At 38.2% G+C, this 20,049-nt stretch overlaps 2 protein-coding genes across 7 annotated transcripts in view; one reads left to right on the plus strand and one right to left on the minus strand.

Moving 5' to 3' along the window:
- Positions 1 to 933: 933 nt before the first annotated feature.
- Positions 934 to 12,482, minus strand: TRMT5 (tRNA methyltransferase 5). Its single transcript, XM_028507910.2, has 5 exons — positions 12,183 to 12,482; positions 10,364 to 11,016; positions 8,369 to 8,493; positions 4,345 to 4,999; positions 934 to 3,991 (listed from the first exon to the last, which is right to left on the minus strand). The coding sequence occupies exons 1-5, from the start codon at positions 12,185 to 12,187 to the stop codon at positions 3,915 to 3,917; spliced, it is 1,515 nt and encodes a 504-aa protein (XP_028363711.1). The 5' UTR covers positions 12,188 to 12,482; the 3' UTR covers positions 934 to 3,914.
- The window catches only part of SLC38A6 (solute carrier family 38 member 6), a 64,094-nt gene continuing 56,431 nt past the window's right edge, over positions 12,387 to 20,049 (plus strand). For 3 of the 6 annotated variants that reach the window (XM_036010722.1, XM_036010726.1, XM_036010730.1), the window contains exons 1-3: positions 12,398 to 12,537; positions 13,600 to 13,730; positions 16,726 to 16,799. In XM_036010722.1, coding sequence (XP_035866615.1) covers positions 12,427 to 12,537; positions 13,600 to 13,730; positions 16,726 to 16,799 — 316 coding nt within the window. In that variant the 5' untranslated portion in view covers positions 12,398 to 12,426. Of the gene's footprint in view, positions 12,538 to 13,599; positions 13,731 to 16,725; positions 16,800 to 20,049 lie in introns of all 6 variants that reach the window. The other 3 variants (XM_036010739.1, XM_036010736.1, XM_036010745.1) reach the window with 2 other exon arrangements.

Consider the following 20,049-nt stretch of genomic DNA (forward strand, 5'->3'; position numbering starts at 1 on the left):
CATCAAATAATTGGGTAGGCTAAGGTCATATACACAAATTAGCAAAGAGCCAGAACTTAGATAACAGGTTTTTTTGTTTTGTTTTTAAGTCTAGATTTATGTATCTACTGGTATTCCCCAGCTCAGGATTAGTATTTTCAGTAAAATGTATACATCTATTCAAAGAACAGGGAGAATTTTAGACATGACACTAATGCTTTGCTCTACCCAGCTGCCAAAGTTAGGCATCCAGTCTTTTAAAAATAAACACTGTTGCTAGTTCTCAATACCTTGCATGGCATATTTAAATGGGATTAACTAATTAATGGCATATTTCAAAAGCTTTGAGACTTTTGAGCCTACCTTCTTATTGTGGGAATTGCCCTCACTTGGCAAATAAAGTCCAAAACTTTTATATGTTTATATATATTTCACCCCTACTATTGCCATGTTTTGTTCAATAGGCAGACTTAGAAGTTGTTCAATGATCGTATTAGATCAAAAGGAATGGTGAAAGATAACCTAAGACAGCAATTGACTAAATAACAGAAGTATTCTAAATTGATGAGGTTATTCCCTATTCTTCCAGTGATTTCCCCTCTGAGACAAAAGGTTGTACAAGTCTTTCAACTACATGAAGTCTTTTAACATTTTAGAACAGGAGCACAGAAATATAACAGCCAGCTATTGTGCATGTGTCAAGCACCATGCTTGCTGCTTTGTGCGTTTTCTAATCCTTACAACTGTGCTGGTCTTGTTTTCCCCACTTTAACAGATAGAGGAGCTGAGCCATAGGAAGGGTAAGTGACTTGCAGCGTTTGGATTTGAATCCAAGCAGTCAAACTCCAGAGTCTGTGCTCCAGAGATGACTGTCAGACTCCCTCCCTTGATACCTTTGTAAAATCAAGTCTGAGTAGGAAACTTCTTAAGACTCCAAGAAATTTTATAGATCAAGTATCTAGTTTTTTATGATATAAATGACATCAATTAAATAACCTTGAATTCCTTGAGAGGAGTTTAAAGAAATTCGTTACGTAGAACATGGTTATTAACTATTACATTCCCATTTAAGCAGATGTGAATGGCACTGAATATACTTACATCATGGTTAGGATGCATTTTTACTCAGTATTCCTTAATTTCATTCAACAAATATTTGATCTAAGCTTCTCTTAGAAGTAGTCTTTAGGATGTCAACAGGCGGTCAGATAATCATTTCAAATTAAGCCCACACAAAACTCGTCAAAAATTAACAAAATTCAAAAAGTGTATCTGATAAGCTTTCTGTGATTTTCTAGTGGATTCATTAAGAATTTAGTTACCAAATATCACCTCTAGGAAGGACATAGATTTAAATAATGAAATAATGACATGTTCATTTATCCACCCTGAGGGGAAAGAGGGGAGGGGTTAAAATGTTAATAGAAGCATTTAAGCAAGGATTGTGTTATCTTTACAGCTGTATGCTGCATATTTTGTCTAGTTGAGGCATGACTAAATGGAGGCAGGAATCCTACCACTTGTACAAATTAGAACACCATTTGAACCCACACTCTACATACAGCACTAGAAGAAAATTTTATTCCTACTTGCAGATTAATTCTCTTCATCTAGATAAGGAGAGGGGGAACTGTTGACCCCTGGACAAACCCAGTTGCTGCCTGCTCCTGTATGCTCTGTACGCTGAGTGGTGTCACCTTCAAGTTTGAAAAAAGCCAGGATTAATAAACTTTTTAACATGTGGAAAGCATTTGAAATTCAAATTTTAGTGTCCACAAATAGAGGTTTTTTTGGAACATAGTGTTTGTGTATTGTCTGTGGCTGCCTTTGGGCTACTCCTGGCAGAGTGAGAAGCTACAGATCTCATGGCTTCCAAAGCCCAAGATACTATTTGGCCCACTACAGAAAGTTTGCTGACCACTGACCTACTTACTTCTCCCTGGGAGGGCAGGGAGGTTAAGAAAATAAGTCCCAAACTAGCAATCCTTGGCTGAATTAGCCCTCAAGCTCTTACAGAGGATAGGTTGGGTTGAATTTCAAAACAGTTTAAAGCGCTTTAGATAAGGAATAAAGACTCCAATTCATTACTTTCCTACTACTTTTTATTATTATTTATTGTCTTCATCTATTTATGTTACCTGCCTGGCCTCTGAAGGCATTTGAGTTTGTAATTCATGACTTGGATCAAGGCTCCTCAAACTTTCTGTAAGGCTGGACAGGACATATTTTAGGCTTTGTGGGCTAAGAGGCAAAATTGAAGGCATTAAAGTGGGAGCACTTACATAACAAGAGATAAATTGGTACAGTCTTTTAAATTAACAAAAATTCCAAATATAACAGTATATTTTTTGTAATGCCCTTTTTTGGAGGAACATTCCCTTTAATCAAGGTTCCAAATGTTTCTTCCTATTAAAATCAACTGTAAATTATCACCTGTTAATGGTTATTTGCAGAGACTTTACACACTTCACCTTTACATAAATGTCTTTTAACACAGATAGATGCTGCCTAATACTGATACCAATCCAGAAGCATATGATTCTAAGCATAGTCATCACTTGGAAGGAATTTTAGTAAAACACTTACTATTCTTCCCTTGGTATCTAGTTTTTAGCATGTCATTACTCAGAGAATTACTGACTTTCAATTGAAGATTAGATGGAAGCTCTACTGTAGTTGAATGTAGTTTGAAATAGGGAAATTTCCTTTGCATTTGCACCAAGGTCCCAAAAATGCTGAACTCAGAAAGTATATCCACTGCTAATTTGTGCGAGGGGGAAGTCTTCATTGTCTTAGTATGAGTTGGTAGCATGAGAAATGCACAGCACAGGACATTGTGATTCAAACGTCTGCTGCAGTGACTACTGCGGTGTTTTCACGTTATGTTTGCTAAATCTTTAAGAAATATTATGACCTTTAGCAAAAGCTAATTTCTAAAGCTGTTCAGTGTTCTAAGAATAGTGTTTAAGGTTGGTTCTTCTTGACCCTGATCTCAAAAAATATTGCAGTCAAATTTTATAATTGCTAAGCAAAGCAAATTTAAATCAAGCAAGTCAGGAAATTTAGCTTCAACTTCTGACAAAATCCAAGAACTACAGAAATGTTCAATTCCATGAAAACAAATGAAGTTTACCATTGACGCTACTGGTGCAGTAACATATGATTAAAACATTTTCTATAAGGTACTTGCTGGTGAGATAGTGAATAAGCATAGGTTTTAAACACCTCACATTTTCACAAGCTTTGTACATTTCTCCAACTAGGGCTTACCACCATCAGTTAGAACATCTTAGCAGATCCTACTTCAGGTAGTACAGAGTTAGTTTTCTCAACTTCTTTGAAAATACTCACTGGTAGGTGTCTCATGTAGAGTATTCAGGGACTAATTCTTTAGAAACTTCAAACTCAGTATCGATGCCTCAGGTAAACAGGAACTAAGCGGTTATTTGTAACACCTGTCAGCTTATGATTTGCCCTGCCAGGCATGGTGTGCTTGTCCCTGATCTGAATAATCTAATGGTTATCACTTTTATAGTGATACCAGATAAGAGGACCACATAAAATTTAGCTACAGTCTTTAGCTAAGGAACACTGCACAGTATTATTAGTGCTTTCCTAGTTGGCATGCAGTTACCCTACCTTCAAAGTCTACTCTCCCAAGAGACAGACATATTTAAACTTATTTAAATAATTTAGATTATAAAATGATAGTTATATAGCATAATTATAACATTAATAAAAATGTTTAGTAGACTTTATTTCATTTAAACTTTAATTTGATAATCCTTGATTTATAAGCTAGCATAGCATGGGTAAAATATAACAGTTCAATACTAAGGTAACTTAAATGCTAACGTTTTATGAAATCATACAAATTATATTTCACTACATAACGATCTAGTGGGAAGATGGCGAAAACATTTCTAATAAGTGATTTAAACCATTGTTTTTTCTTCTGAAAAGGCTTTGTCTGTCCTCTGGCGTTTAAGAGGTGGAGGGTCTTCATGACTCTCTGTAACAAATGAGAAAACCTGTATCAAATAAGATACTTAGCATATGAGAATACTTTAAAAAAGCAAATAATATAGGCATTTTAAAGGTTTTTAATCTATTCAACTTATATATGAAATAGTAACATTCCTGTGGATTTATTATTTTAATGAAATAATCTTATACTTTGAACAGTGTGACATACTAAAATTTGCTACATTGGGAGAAGCTAGTCGCAAATGGCAAGGGGTCCTAAACTGAACTATCTAACTAGAATTAGTTGAACCTATTCCAAACTTAATAAATAACATATAGACTAAGAAAGGTACATGAAAGATACTGGAGTTTACATTTTCTTTCCCAGACATTGCTCACCTAGCTCTAGGGTGTGGTTCTTGTAGAGTACAGCAGCAGGGACCCGAAAGGTGATGCACAGCATTTCCTTGTTAGGGGCCACATTTCTCACCAGGTGAACCGAACTGCACGCATCCAAGGAGATGCCTAGCACAGCTTCAGCTTGCTGCTGCACATCCTCAGCAGGACGAGCGTCTTTGGAAAAGCTGTAACAGTGTACTATGGGAAGGAGCTCACTGCTGCATGGCTGCCCATCCAGAAGTGATTTGAAGGCACTGAGAAACTCGATCGCTTTTGCTGGTAAGTTCATGACAATGTGCACAGAGTGTTTTTTTTCTTTCGACAGTGGTCCCAGCTGCTGCATTAACTCTTCTCTGACCGGTCCTTGGAGGAAGTCTTTCCCATCCAAGTTAAAGACTTTTACCCTTTTTTCCACTTTATTTAATGTACAGTTGTGCAATAGCCATTTATAGGATTCAGGATTGAGATCATTGGCAAATACAGTGCAGTTTTTCTTTGCTACTGGAATGGCAAAGGGCCCAACCCCAGCAAAAACATCAAATAGGACATCTCCAGGTTTGAGAAGTTCTGTGATGCGGCTGTGTTCTGTAGAGAGACGGGGATTCCAATAGACTTTTGAAAAATCAAATTCATAGATGTAGTTGTTTTCTCGAACCTGAAAAACATATTAAGCTCTTGGTTAATCTGCCTAGTCTGAAATCACAGCCGCTGTTACAGGTAGATGCACCTATGCACACACACATATTTCAATTTAGTACACTGTTAAGAGCAAATTACAGTGCATTTAAAGGCATTTTAATTAGAATTCTGGTGTTTATGCTGTACTTGAAACCAGTTAATATCCTGCATTAGACTTTTTCATGAGAAGTCATCTTTTCAAAGTCAAGTAGCTTCCTATCTCATCCATCCTAAAGGGCCATGAAATGGTTCCCAAATCACATGAGGAATTTTTCAGATAGGCCAATTGACTGGCTGACCTGAATGAGAGAAAAAAACCCTGTAATTTGAAACACACGACATGTATCTTCCTGGTAGGTAGCTAAGTTGCAGACAGCACTTCCACAAGGCAGACAAGCTTTCCTCGTTTATTTTGTTTGTAAGAGGGAGGCATGTGTCATGTACCATTCAATATTCAGATATTTTGCTGTTTTTAGGTAGTTACTGGGACTTTGCAAGTTTCATACCTATAAATTAGAACCAGTGTACAGAACAAATCATTCTCCTATTTTCTTTTTTCCCAATTTTAATTCATAAAAAAATCAAAGGCCAGAAAGTCCTATAAATCTGGTAGACATATCTTCTACATTCTGCTTTCATGGACTTTAATTCCATATTTGTCCATTCCCTGCCCCACCCCCTCCAACCACATCAGATGCCATGGCGATATTATTAAGGTTCCAGAGTTGGAAATGTTTCCTCATGAGTCTACCAACTAAGTCTTTCTGGGGATATAACCTGGGAAGTTTAAATATGTCTTGTGACTGCTTTTCCTGAAATCTGTCTACTTTCTCTTTTAAGGTCCTTAAAGTGAGGCACAAATCTAATTTAATCCTTCTGATTTAATTCATGCTGTCTTTGATACCTCACTCCCTTAGCATTAATTTCTGCCAAATTCACTTTTGGGAATCATTTTACTCACAATATACACATACAGTATTTAAATTTTGCATGAGTCCTAAAGGTAAAGTTAAATGTTGTTTAACTTTAAAATCCAATGCTATTTGGAACACAGAAATTATACTAATTTTTAACATTTATTTTATGGTAAAATTACTAGGTATAAAATATGTCCTAAGAACAAACATTATGATTTAGGGAATCAATGGTCAGGCATTCATAAAATTACAGAAGTTTCTCAGAACTTTTAGATTTTCTCTTAAGGATGACGATGTTGTTACCTATTCCCTAAGAGTCAGTACCAGGTAAAGAACATGCATGATGCTCAATCAGCACAACCAAAGGGTACGCCTTAATGCCAGCTGAAGTAAACACTGGTATTACCAAAGGATTTACATTCAAATTTTACTTCCCATAGCACGCCTCATACATCATACACAAGCAGTAGGCAGTGGGGGTTTGGTATCCGGGGAAAGACCATAAATGGACTCTGCAGCCAGAAGCCTGGCTCCAAACACCCTGCCCAGTCATTCCTTGTTACCTCATCTGCATAAAGAGGATATTAACATTAACTATCATTATCTTGTGGGTTTCTTAAGATTTGTTACATTTCAAGTGTTTAGCTCAGGGCCTAACAGTAAGTGTGTAATAAATGGCATTTTATTGGGTTGGCCAAAAAGTTCATTTGGTTTTCTCCAGCCATATAATGGCTTTAGTAGTGTTTAATTATCTTTAACTTCAGTGGAAACAATTTTGTTAGACTGCATTGTGACAGCTGTCATATCAGTGTGCATTAAAAAAATCAAAATTGGTGAATTTTGGGGTAGCCATTTTAATATTGAAGATGGAGGAAAATACACAACAGTTTTGGCATATTATGCTTTATTATTTCAAGAAAGGTAAAAATACAACAAATGCAAAAAAAAAGTTTGTAGAGGCTATGGAGAAGGTGCTGTGAGTGAACATGTCAAAAGTGGTTTGCAAAGTTTCATGTTGGAGATTTCTCGCTGGGTGATTCTTCACAGCTGGGCAGACCAGTTGAAGCTGATAGCAATCAAATCAAGACATTAACTGAGAACAACTAACATTATACTATGTGGGAAATGGCTGACATACTCAAAATATTCAAATCAATAAAGTTACTGATGAGAATGAAAAATGTCTTTTATTTTATGGAAAAACCTAAATGGACTTTTTAGCCAACCCAGTAACATTCTAATACTATTAAGTTATGAAGAAATAATATTATACTTAAAATAACATGCATTTGAATTTGTGTGGCCAAGAATCTTAAAAAATAATTACTGTGCATACAATAAACTCTGTTCTGAGTTTAACAAAGTCCTGTTTAAAAGACATGAAACAGCCCTGACTGGTTTTGGCTCAGTAGGTTGGGCGTTGTCCTGCAAACCGAAAGAAAGGTCACAGGTTTGATGTATCACACAGTTGGGAGTGTGAAAAAGGCAACCGATCAATGTTTCTCTTTCTCTCTCCCTTCCCCTCTCTCTAAAAACAAATAAATAAAATATTAAAGGAAATAAATAAAATCAAAGATATGTACCATTCTAAGAGTGGCCTTTGTTATTAAAATTTTTGTCAAGTTATAAAGAAAGTTTAGCCTATTTTCTAGCTTGGGTGCAGAATTTCACATAATGTTGACACATCATTATCTAAGATTTTTAGCTTAAAAAAAGTTTATTATACCTAGCAGTCCAAAGGATTTTGGTGGTAGAGGAGTAGAAAAGTATCTTATATAAGGAATCTGTTCCTATGTATTTTAAATTATTTTTCTTTGAAATGGATGTGTCTTTCTTATAAAAGAAATATGTAGTCAGTAGAAAAAAATGAAGATTATAACAAAGGTCAGCAATAACTGCATCAAATAAAAATATGCCCACTGTTAACATTCTGATGTAGGTGCACATTTACATAGGTATTTAGTCAAAATGGAACTATGTTATATCCTTGCTGCTTTGATGCTTTACCTGTAAATGGCAATTTTAATAAGTATGGAGTTAGATAATCTTTAATGATGGACTTCCACTGTATTGTTAAGCCAGAATTTAATCAATTCTCTACTAATGAACTCCATTAATTTATTTTGTTAATATAAAAATAATGGCAAAAAAACAGTATATCCATCATTACAGTTTTCTTTAATTATATCCTTGGGATAACTTCCTATAACTGGAATGCTAGGTCGAAGGACACACCTATTCAAAATTGCAATGTATTACCATACACTCTTCCTGAATGTATCAAATTTGAACTCCCATCAATTGTATAAGTAAGTGCTTACATTCTCACATACTGAATACTGGGTATTAAAAATATTTTAATCTTTGTCTTCTATTCTGATTCTAAACATTAATCTTAATATACTAGGAGACAATGAAATACTCCATACCTTGGTCATCATGTTTTCCTCGCCAGATAGCACTTCCATTTGGAAATTTCGGTATGTGTTATCGATATTGTTGATTTTATTTACTGCTGAGGTGATTCCTGGATTTTTGTCAATCATAACTTGACCTAAAAGAAAAGATGAGAATTTGTAACAAATATTGCCTATTGGTGGCAAAAGAAAAACTAAAACCGTAAATACAAAATGGAATGAGCTTTTTTGTTGTTTACAGATAAAAACTGCATTTAGTCTGTGTAAAATGGCATGCAATTCTAAAAATTCAACAGATTACTAAAACTAATGTCTGACAGCCTCCAATACAAACACACAAAAAATGTATGGTACATTTTTAAGGAAACAGTTTTGAGGAGTTTGGGTCTACCTAATACTTTTCCATGTTTTTTACTAAATCTCAAATGTACCGATACTACAGTAAGCAAAAGGCAGACCATAGGGAACCGGTAAAGAGCAGAAAGAGTTGTAAGGCCCTTGACAACAAATGGTCTCAGAAAACACCAGCCCTGTAGCCACTGGCCTCAAACCAAATGTTTATTTTACACTGTACTTGAAACACATGCCTACACTTTGCAAATATATACCAGCAAAATAATGTTTTCAACTAGATAAAATTTTCATTTACTTACATTGTTCTTTTTGTCAAATATTTGCCACAGCAGAAAAAGCTACAAAGGTAATAAATACACCAGAAATGACATATTTGATGCCTTTTAATCAAAGTCTACTTTTTATGTCAGCAGTTAAAAAGTCAGTAAGAATCTACATCTATCTCATTGCATAAGGAAAAATAACTTGATTTGTAAGTTAGTAAAAAGTACTCAATAATACAGATATGCTGAAATATAACCAGAACTTGTCTAATTTCTCCAATAATTAGATACCTGATTTTGAATATGATATCAATAAACTCTATTTAATCATTGTTCTAACCCTGTTCTGCTTCAGGTATCAGAACTCAATTTTGAAAATACTTAAGCTAGTTTGAAATAAAGAATCAAATTTAAAAGAAACCTATTCTGAAAGTCTATAATAAAAGTTTAAAAATTGCCACTGTATGAAACTGTTTCACTTTTTTTCTGAGTGCCCCCTTACGAAACAGAGTTTAGAAAACAGGACTGACAAACATAATGTTCGAGTTATGACAGGCAATAAGTCACAGGAAAGCCTAGACTTGACATTTGCACCCCATCATAATTACAAGGATCTGCTTAAGTATTTATTATGTTTCACTATGCATTATCAGTCCTTTCCATCAATAAAACACAGGAGTGCATAACAGCCTATTTCTGAAATCCTACTCATGCAAAATACTGAGCACTATATTTTAAAGCTGAAAAGAATTCCCAGAAGTTTTGACAATTACTCTACATTAAAATAATTAATCTTGAGAATGCATGGACATCAAATATTCATACAAGGACAAGGGCAATTTTGATTAGTTGGTACTCCTCTTTTATCCCAAAGAATAAAGGGTCCAGGCTCAATCCTGCAGCTATAGCGGTACAACATACACAAGCACTGTTCCCGAAAGACTCAGAGCACGAGAAAACAAAGTACGGTGCTGATAGAAGAGGCTCAGTTAGTTGAATCCATGAAAGTCTGAGTAAACACTGTCTTGCATTTTTGACTATAAAACACTCAAATTTATGAAACTTGCCATTCAACATAGTCCTGAGGCTTAATAAGGCCTGTGTACCAACGTGACAAGTTGCCAGAGAAATCTGCCAAAGCAAGTGATTCAAGTGTTATCTGTGCTTATGCACTGTGTACACAAAAGCTTGACCTGCTCCGTAAAGCTTGCTGTGACTCTGGAAAGGGTATTCCAAAATGGCCCTCAAAAGAGATGGTTTGTAGCTTAAGATCCAGCTTAAACTTTGAGAGATAAAATGTCCTGCTTCTGCAATTTGGCACTTAAAAAGACCTAAAATCAGAATTTTGTAATTGCTTTCTAGTACAGGAATATTACTAAGACATACCTACCAATTAAATGCTTGAAAGGTAGTTGATGATCTCGAAGGTTCAGGTGGGCAATATGTCCAATCCTGCTAAACCCTGAATTCACGTCTTGACCTTCAGGAAGCACAGCTCTTAAGATTTCTTCTGACTTAAAGTTTTCATAAGTTAGTTCCAAATCATATTTAGATATCTGTGGACTGACATTAAGCTGCTTTAAAATACTGAGTTCTGCTTCCTCAAAGGAATCACTGGTAAGCATTTTATAAGGATCCAACATAATTAGTCTACCTTCTTTATCTTCTGGATCATCAATCACACGTTTTATGCCTGGGCGCTGCAGTGCTGCCCTTTTAAGGGATCGAAGCAATTTATTGACAATTTCTTTCCTCACTTTAAGCACCGGGATGGTGACTGTTTTTTTAAAAGCCGTTCTATCAAGTTTTGTCATTCCTCGAACATCAGAGGGTGGTGAAAACAAGTCTGAGTCCCTCTGGCTTGTTTCTATTTCAGGCATGGTTGAGAATCTTCTTGGATTCAGCAAGAAAATACTAGGTGCTCTGTTAAGTTTCTGGATCAGTGATGCACGAGCTAGTGGGATCAGTGATTCTGATTCAGTTACTCTACAGCTTTCCAATTTGAGAGGTCTTCTTAAGAATCCAAATGGCCTCCATAAGATCCTTAAAGAAAAAAAAAGTATTCATTTAAAAACCATAAAGCTACAAACCAATCTCCATGTTCACAGTACTTTTTGGTAATGAAAATCCAAATACTGTTTTACATAACCTGCTAAATGTTAGTAATTAAAACTTTTAGTGGTGTGTGACAAGTGAACCATCTTTCCCAGGACAGAATGACTTTCATAGTGGTAAACAATTAATTTGCACCTTCAACCCACCTGCTGCCAGGATGCGGACTTTGTGATCTGTTAGCCTCCTTACCTATATACTTAATGAACCTCTCCACTCTCAATTTGCCACAGAATACATTTGGAACTCAAGAAGGCTGAGGCTTGAGTTAAGGGATCATTTCTAAATGAAATGGTCATTATATTTACGGCTTTATTAATGACGCTATTTCTTAGGATATTCTTGTGGGTGCTTCTTGTGTCAGATGCTAAGCTAAATGCTTAACACACACATCCAACTTGGGAGGTGTGTGGTATCGCACCTTCATTTTGTAAATGAGTAAACTAAAGCTCAGAAGTAGGTTAAGTCGCCCAGTCTCCTTGCTGTTAAGTGGCTGAGCAAGGATTAAAACTCAGGTCTGACTTCAGAGCCTGTTACTAACATACTGCTCCACTGCCACAAACTACCCTGTAACTAGAGGTTTCAGTATTTGGAGGACAAGGATTTTACTGAGTGTTATATACACATGCCATTAAGAGTATCAGTTATTCACTTTGCACTCTGGAATACCAAAGAAGTAATTGTAAGAGGCAAGTCTCTGCCCCAAACCCTGTAAAGCAACTATCAAACTTAACAGCCAGGGTTCAAATTGGGTCTAGCAGTCAACCAGCCGTGTGAGCCTGGTACATCACTTAATGAGTTTCGGCTTCCCTCACGTAAAATGTGGCTAAAGGATTAATCAGAAAGCTTCTGAAAAGAATAAACAGATTCCTCACTCTCCAGCATTCGGACCTAATAAGCTCAGAACCCGGGCTGATGATGAGTGACCTCGCGACGTTTCCTTGCCCAGGCAGCGCGAGGCGGAGAGCAGCCCCAGGCAGACAGGTAGCCTCAGCCCCTGAGAAGTTAAAAAGGGCAGCGCGGCCGCCACCTAACCAAGATCACCATCCTAATTTGCGGTGTCGCTGTGCACCTGGCCCCACGACCAGATCCCTCACCTCATGCTCTGGTGCAGCTCGAAAAAGGGTCTCTAGAGGATGGGTTGGCCCTGGATGACATCATCACTGTTCGCCGCCGAGGAGAGAGCGTCATTAGGTCGCGTCGATTCCCTCCTTTCCTGCCCTGTTATGGTACTGGAACCCGGAAGGACCGGGCCCTCAGCTCCGCCTCTGGCGGGACTTAGCGACGGGAGGGCAGGGATAGTAGCTCGCAGATGGACCTGGTAGTCGGCCAGCGAGCGGCATGCAGGCGCCCTGGGGGGTCATCAACGTGGAGCCGGGCTGGTACGTCTCTTCCCATCAGCCCGAAGAGGCAGGGGAGGAGGCGGAAGAGTTGAGCCCGTTGCTAAGCAACGTAAGTTGGCTTCCCTAGCTGGTTGGCGCGGACGGTCACCTGGCTCCCCTGAAGTGCCTGCCAAATGAGATTGGAAAAAGAAGGAGAATGGCATGGGAAGAGGTGCATGGGTCCTGGGGCCCAAAGGTAGCAGCAGAGATTCGGGTGTGATCCGGCGGAGTTCATGAGTGTGATAATAGCCTAACGTGCCCTAGGAAGAAAAGCTGGCTAAGGTGCAGGCAGGCTCAGGTGGAACAGGTGCAGCGGCATACACTACCGGAGTAACAGCCCCAGGATTATGTAGATTACTGCTGTTTGTTGAAATCTTTGTCAGCTTCCTATTTTCTCTATCAGTCTTGTGAGATTTTTCCAAGAGTCACAAAATTTTTGTTTCCTCCACTTAGTCACTGGGGCCCTGTAAACATCTTAATACAGAAATCCTTAACGGTGAAGGAGGAGTCGAGGTGGCCCAGTAATAAGTACATAACGTTTTCCTGACCCTAAAGCCTGTACCATGGGCACTTGACTGTTTAACTCAAGTCCCTAGACTGTACAGATTCTAGGACTTTGTTCCCAAATACTATTTTGGGAAAGGGCCTTTTTAGGGATATCCTTGACAGAGCAACATGAATTGCTGATTATACCGTCATTCAATGTATTACCATCCTCTTAGTTGGACGGACTTAATTCTTTAAGTATATGAATAGAAATTAGTGTTACAGTGCTAGCAATTAGAGAGCAACAGTTGTGCACATCAGTCTCAGTGTGACTCAGGGACTCTTCAGTAATCACATGAGCTGAGGCCATCTGGCTGCTCTCCCTCCCTTCCCCATTCCTGTCCTATCCTAATGTTTTGCAATCACAAGATCCTGTACTGGGGGAGACGATTTTCCTAGGAAACTATAGTCCTCGAGCTGTGCTAGTGGGAGGTGAGACGGGAAGGAAGGGAAACCAGCCAGTGCTGACTGAGTAACTAATGTGTCACACGATGCCTGTATTTTGCAGGAGATTTTTCTCCATTTCTTGGTGGAACACAAATTCATCATCCAAACATTTGACACTCTGAAATTTGTGTGCCTCCAGGAACTTCACAGACCAGGATCCGTCGGTGTTTCATATGGTTTTTCAGTGTTGAATTTGGTGAATGCCATCATGGGAAGTGGCATCCTTGGTTTAGCTTATGTTATGGCTCATACTGGTATCCTTGGATTTAGGTGAGTTGTTTATTTCACCATTGCTTTTTCTTTCCATTTTGATAGTGAAATGAGAAAAATGAGATCAGTACCAGGCTGGTGTGTAACAATTTTGAGTAAATTATTTTGGGGGTTTTAGCATTTTCCTGCTACTCTTATATTATTGCTAGTCTATAGCTTGGATGTATGCTATGTAGGTAATTTGCATATTTTTATCCAAAAGTGTGGCTAATTTTTAAAAATGGAAACTTGATCCATACTCATTTATAACCTTAAGAAGTGACTTATTTGTTGTGTCAAGTTGGCCAAAGTGAATCAGAATTTATCAGCTGTGCAGCTTACTCATAAATAACAATTTTGTGAGTGTAAGTAAAGCACCTAATCTTTTTATTTCTGTGTAACTCCTCCCCTCCTCCCCTGTTAAGTAGTCTGGTTTTCTTTTCTGAGTCCAGACGAATTCCATGCCTATTTCTTTTGTATATATACGAGGTCTGTCCAGAAGACACCCTGCTATGTAATATGAAAAATAGAGACATTTATTGCAGAAGATATAAAAGAAACATTGTACATAGGACAATGATGCCTCAGTCCCCTCCAAAGTAGGCACCTTGGGACCTCACATGGTTCTCCCGATCGCCATCAACTGCCCCGTCATATTTTCCTGAATCTCATTGATGGTGTGAAATCCCTTCCCTTTCAAAGGTGGTTTTAGTTTTGAGAAAAGCCAGAAATTGCAGGGCACCAAATCTGGGCTGTAGGGGGGCTGAGTCACTGGTTTGATTTGATGTTTCACCAAAAGACTCTGCATGAGATGTGATGCACAAGTGGGTGCGTTGTTGTGATGAAGCTGCCGAACCGGCAACCTTTTGGTGTATGGGGTGACACTCCTGCCAGCTGAGCCACTCAGCCAGGGCTACGCCAGTCACCAGTTGCCCATAGCTGCAGCCTTCTGGATCATTCAAATAGTTACCACAGAGGAATTTTCAAGCTTAATGCAAAATTTGATGCAGATTCATTGCTCTACTTGCTCAATCATTTTGACTGTGATGGCCACACAGTACACATGCTCCCTCAACGGTGTCTACCACCCACTGACTAGTACAGTGAAATTGTCGTTGTTCATGCATGTGCATTCCAGTCCATTCTCCTTGGCTGCCAGGTTACATCTATGTCATGCGCACCTTTCTCATTATGTTAACAAGAGACATAGTAGGTATATATTTTTAATCCTCACATCAGGATATGTTTTTACTGGTTTTTCTTTTTAGAGAGAGAGAAGGAGGGAGGGAGAGTTAAAGAGGGAAACGTTGATTGGTTGCCTACCATAGGTGCCTCGACCTGGGGATCAAACCTGCAACATAGGTATGTGCCCTGACTGGGGATCGAACCGGCAACCTTTTGGTGTATGGGGTGACACTCCTGTCAGCTGAAACACTCAGCCAGGGCTGCACCCGTTCCTTTTCATCTTTCAAGACTCTGCTCATATGCCAGTTTGCCCAAAATAAAAGACATTCCTGGCTTTTCTGTGTTTCCACAGTACTTTGTGTATTCATTTTGTTATTATCATGTAATACAGTGATTTGTTTGCAAGTTAGTGTTCCCAGTAAACTCTGAAATCCTTTAGAACTGAGCGGTATCTTCAGCATCCAGCATGATGGTTAAAGGAATGCACAAGTTTATTTTGTCAGTAGAAGCAGACCTATTTTATTGGGAAATTTAAAGTACACAGTCTCATTTAGGTTTTTTAATATTATTTTTTTATTAAATTTTTATTCAAATTATAAGAGAAAGCTTCTTTAGAAAGTTACAGAGGTGGTAGAAGTGAGCCAGCTGGGCTGCATGAGCCCAGGAAACCAGTTCCGGGAGCAGAAGAAGGGCCCTTGGCATTTAGGAGAGAGAAAGGCAAAGGTAACCCGCCTGGGGGGAAGGAGGGGGAAAGGAAGGGCCTCGGTTTTTTGGATTTTGAATCTTGATAAACAAACCAACTTTTAAGGGACTCAACTTGCTTTTATTATGGCCCGTATTCACAAACTTTCGTAATTTTAAAACTTTAAAACCGTATGTGATACCTTAGGCAAGCCATGTCACAGGACTTAATTTTTGGTTCCCTTTCAAAAATCATGTTTTGTACTCCACGGTCTTGCGTGCAGATGTATGCCACTGAAAGTGTGCTCACTGAGTCCTGTCACACATCACACTTCCCATTTGGTGACACCAAATTGTTATTTTGTGAGGTCTCTGATGCTAGTTTACTGGAAAGTGTAACCTCTCAGTTTTGCTACTTGTTGAATATTAGCAAGTACTGAATGGACCACAAAGACAGAATTTCTTTAAGTGGTGGGGGACTCCACTGGGGACAGCTTTGTAGAAGCTTATTCTGTCAGTATCATCCTGAGAATAGGCCGGGGATTGTACAGGTGGTTTCTTTTCCCATTGTCGGTGGCAGGACCCCAATTCCCACATTGTACAGTTTTCACACTCTGTTATTAGAAGTGTGTTAACTGCATGGACGGGGGATATTAGTGAATGTGTGTGTGTTTAATAGATGCTAGGAAATTCAGTCTTAATTCAATATTATGAATAAAAGATATGATAGGAAGGCACACATTCTAAGGGGAGGGGTGGAGGGAAGTAGAAAGGTGAAGACAATGAGATTTCACAACTAAAACTTTTGTTTAGACTTAGAATAAGAAAAATAGTCATAAAAGGGAAATGCTGCAAGATTATGGAATGGCTGAAGCAGCAATCAGCAGACGAGTGCTAAAATAGGAAACTAGTTTTCACTTTAAATAAAGTTTGTTCTTTCTGATTTCTTTTTTTGAGTTTAAAAGTGGTATATTTTCATTTAAATAAAATTTGGTAAATACAGAAAAGTGTCTTCTTACTTTCTTTAATGATCGTGATCCAACTACTCAAAGACAGTCCCCGTGAGCATTTATTTAAATGTGAAAAGTTTGTGTTTACAATGAGATACCGTACCATTAAAAATCTTATTGTGTACCCTTTTATATTTTAGTTTCATGCTGCTGATAGTTGCTCTCCTGGCTTCTTTCTCAGTTCACCTCCTGCTTAGTATGTGTACTCAGACAGGTGAGTAAAAACATTATGCTGATTCATTTGATGAAGCAGCCTCTTGAGACTGTATTCCCGTGCCAGATTGGATGTCTCAAACCTGATTTCCAATGGGCACACTCTATTATTAGGTAGGGTGGTGGAACTAGGGAATTTCAAAAGGTCAGGGTGCATAGAGTTGACTGTGTTGGGGAATATCTAAGGACAGGATGGGAGGAGGAAACTAGCATTCTTGCCTGCCTCTCTCCACAATACAACATAGGTTTCTGGGTGAGATCCTGTTGGGGGAAGGCCCAGAAGGGAGTTCCAAGGATCCAAATCTTGTGCTTGTGGGAAGCAGTAGACAGGTGTTCGTTCCGGTCATATGTTCCCTAGGGTGATCATTTTCTCAAGGAGCCCACCTTCCCAGATCCACCACTGCCTTCCCTGACTCCTCTCCGTGTGCTGGACAGAGGTGAGGGTGGTGGAGTTGGGATTGTGGGAGGAGAGGTCACTGAGCTTTGACTTTACTTAGTTTGTATTTTCACTTGCAAGTCTAGAAAAGGTAGTTTTTTGTAAGCGACAGTTGTTTATGTAATTAATGTGTTTATGTATGTTCTTTTCTATTTGGAGAACTTTGTTATGCAATTCATTCATGTATTGAATAAGTTCTTTTAAGTTGTAATAAAAAGGTGCAGTATATGAATTACAGAACTGCTTTTATAAGGCTTTTCTTTTGGCATTAATGGATATTCTATGTCCATCAATCCTGGTGTTTTTGTCTCTTTGTCTTTGGATTAGGTCAGTTATGATGCCAAAATAATGAGTTTAATATTTATATGGGTGCATTCACTTTGTTCCAGCTGATTTTGTAGTTTGCAAATTTTAAGATGCATGAGAGATACCTAAAATAAATAGAAATGGAATTATTCTGGCTGAACCAGGTGAGAGATACCCAAAGGTATTTTATGAGGATCTTAAGACTCTTCAGAATCCACAGCTCTAGTCTGTTTTCCTAAAATCTGTCCATGCCTCAGACACACCTGCAGATCCTTCTATAAATGGACATTTCTAAGTCTCAGGGATTCTAATTCCAAGAATCTGAGGTGGGATTCAGGAATATATTTTTAACGAGTCTTCTAGGTGAGTCTCTTGCAAAACCGGTTTCTGACCCATAGTTTAAAGCTGTAACTGTGCCAACGCCTGTGGCCATCCAGCCTACAGGTGTGTGCCCCTGCTTTCTAGGGGACTGGGAAAACTGCAGGCAGATGAAAATACCAGGAAACAATGCAAATGGTAACCTCAAAGAAACAAGTTGTTCACAATGGCACCCCAAATTCAGAAATAATAGCATTAAAAGAATTATATTTGTAAATCCTGCAACTTGACTAGAATTTTTATGACATCTTTTGAAATTTCAATTCTTTTTTCTGAAAAAGTTATTTTTACTTAATTGTGATAGTTATCTACTCCTTAAGAAGTTATTTTATTATGGATTCTACCAAAAAGATTAATGCCTAAACTATGTGGATTATGTTTTCACTAACTAAAATTTGTGTTTTATTAATTTTCATTACTTAGGAGTAACATTCAGTTTATGAAGATTTCCAAGTAAGGCTAAATATATTGTTCTTCAGTTCATCTATACTTAACTTTAAAATTCTGAAGCTGTTCTTTGTAACTTTGAGGTATATAAAATGAAAGTGAAAACTCCTGGTTTTCTTTCTTTTCCTATGATTTTTATAGCTTACTTGGTCTATGAACTTACTTCTTTGTGGCTGTTTGTGCACACTGGGGCACCTGTCTTTTGTTGATTGAGTTCCTTCAGTCACTGTAAAATTTCCTGTGGAGATAGACTTCTAAAAATACATACATACTAGAGAATAGCATGTAGCTAAATATTTTCCTCAGTTTATAGAACTATCATAAAGGAGTATTGTGCTTAGGGAGAAACCATTGGTCAGAGAAAGGGCTATCATAAGTCCTTGCAAAATAACTTCCTCATTTCCTTGCCTAAAGGGAAAAAGATGAAGAGAAAGTTTTATCTTTATAAAAATAAAAGACTTTTTCATATGAAATTCTGCTGTTTTAGATTTTAAATAAGGTTTGGGGCCTATTGGGACTTTTCCTGGGAGCTGAGGTAGCATATAAGGTACTTGAAACTCACTTCTTAGTTTGTCATCTGTAAAATGGTAATGATAATGCTTTCCTTTGGGATTGCTGTGAGCATGAAATAAAACAATGTATGTAAACTGCCAGGTCCTTGGTAAATGTTAGCTTTTATTATTGTGAGTTCTCACTGAAGCAAACTTGTTTCTCACACTGCTGTCTGAGAAATAGTTGGCTCATTGTGAGTCTTTGGAAGAATTTCTGTGCTTTGGGAATAAACTCAAAGTTCCCCTCCTCTGGCTTCCACACCCTTATCACCAGCGTGGAATGAGAGTTTTAGAACTTGCATGCTTTTGGTCAAATCCCTATTCCCTAGTCCTCAGTCCCCACTACTCACTTCATTGTTATCATTATTTGCCTTGAGATCATTTTGATTAACTACATTATACCATTTATCTCACTTCCTGTCAGTTGCTTCAAGAATCCTAGATTGTCCTTCATGTTTTAGAGTCATCCCATATGGCTCCGTCAGCCATATTCCAGCCTCATTTCCTGCTCCTCCCAGACTCCTGAGGCCCTCCCACTTTGCTCTCTAGAACTCACGATCAATCAGCAGCAAAATTCCTGTGTCCTCAGCTCTTATCTAAGCATTTCCTCCACTTTCCTACTTTAAGAGAACCTAAATCTTTTCTGAGAACACCATGCTCCTTTCAAGTAGCCACTCTTTTCTCTTCCATGTCCCTCACACTAATCTGAAGATGACTTTCAAAAATCTTGGGGAAAGTGATTTCACTACAGAATTCTATACCCAGCCAATTTATTATTTAAATGTGAAGGTGGAATGACATTTTCAAAGAAGCAAGGACTCAAAAATCATCTCCCATTATACAATGAAAGATGCCATTTACTAAAGTGAGAGAGTAACAAAGGAACCAGAAATCAAGCCCAGGAGAGAAGTAAAGGGAATTTCTGAGTTTCCAGGACAAAAACTGAGCAACAGATCCGAGAGTCATGTCCAGTTAGGACTGGTTCTTCTACAAAGGCACAGTCGGCCCTCCGGGCCAGGCTTGGCCTCAGGGTTGGGTTCGGGATGGACACCCAGGAAACCCTTTTCTTTTTCTTCTTGTGAAGGTGATGCCTTTCTCATTTCTTTGTCTAGCTCTAATTTGCACTCACAGTA

Source organism: Phyllostomus discolor, chromosome 1, assembly GCF_004126475.2.
Source record: "Phyllostomus discolor isolate MPI-MPIP mPhyDis1 chromosome 1, mPhyDis1.pri.v3, whole genome shotgun sequence".
Classification (NCBI taxonomy): domain Eukaryota; kingdom Metazoa; phylum Chordata; class Mammalia; order Chiroptera; family Phyllostomidae; genus Phyllostomus; species Phyllostomus discolor.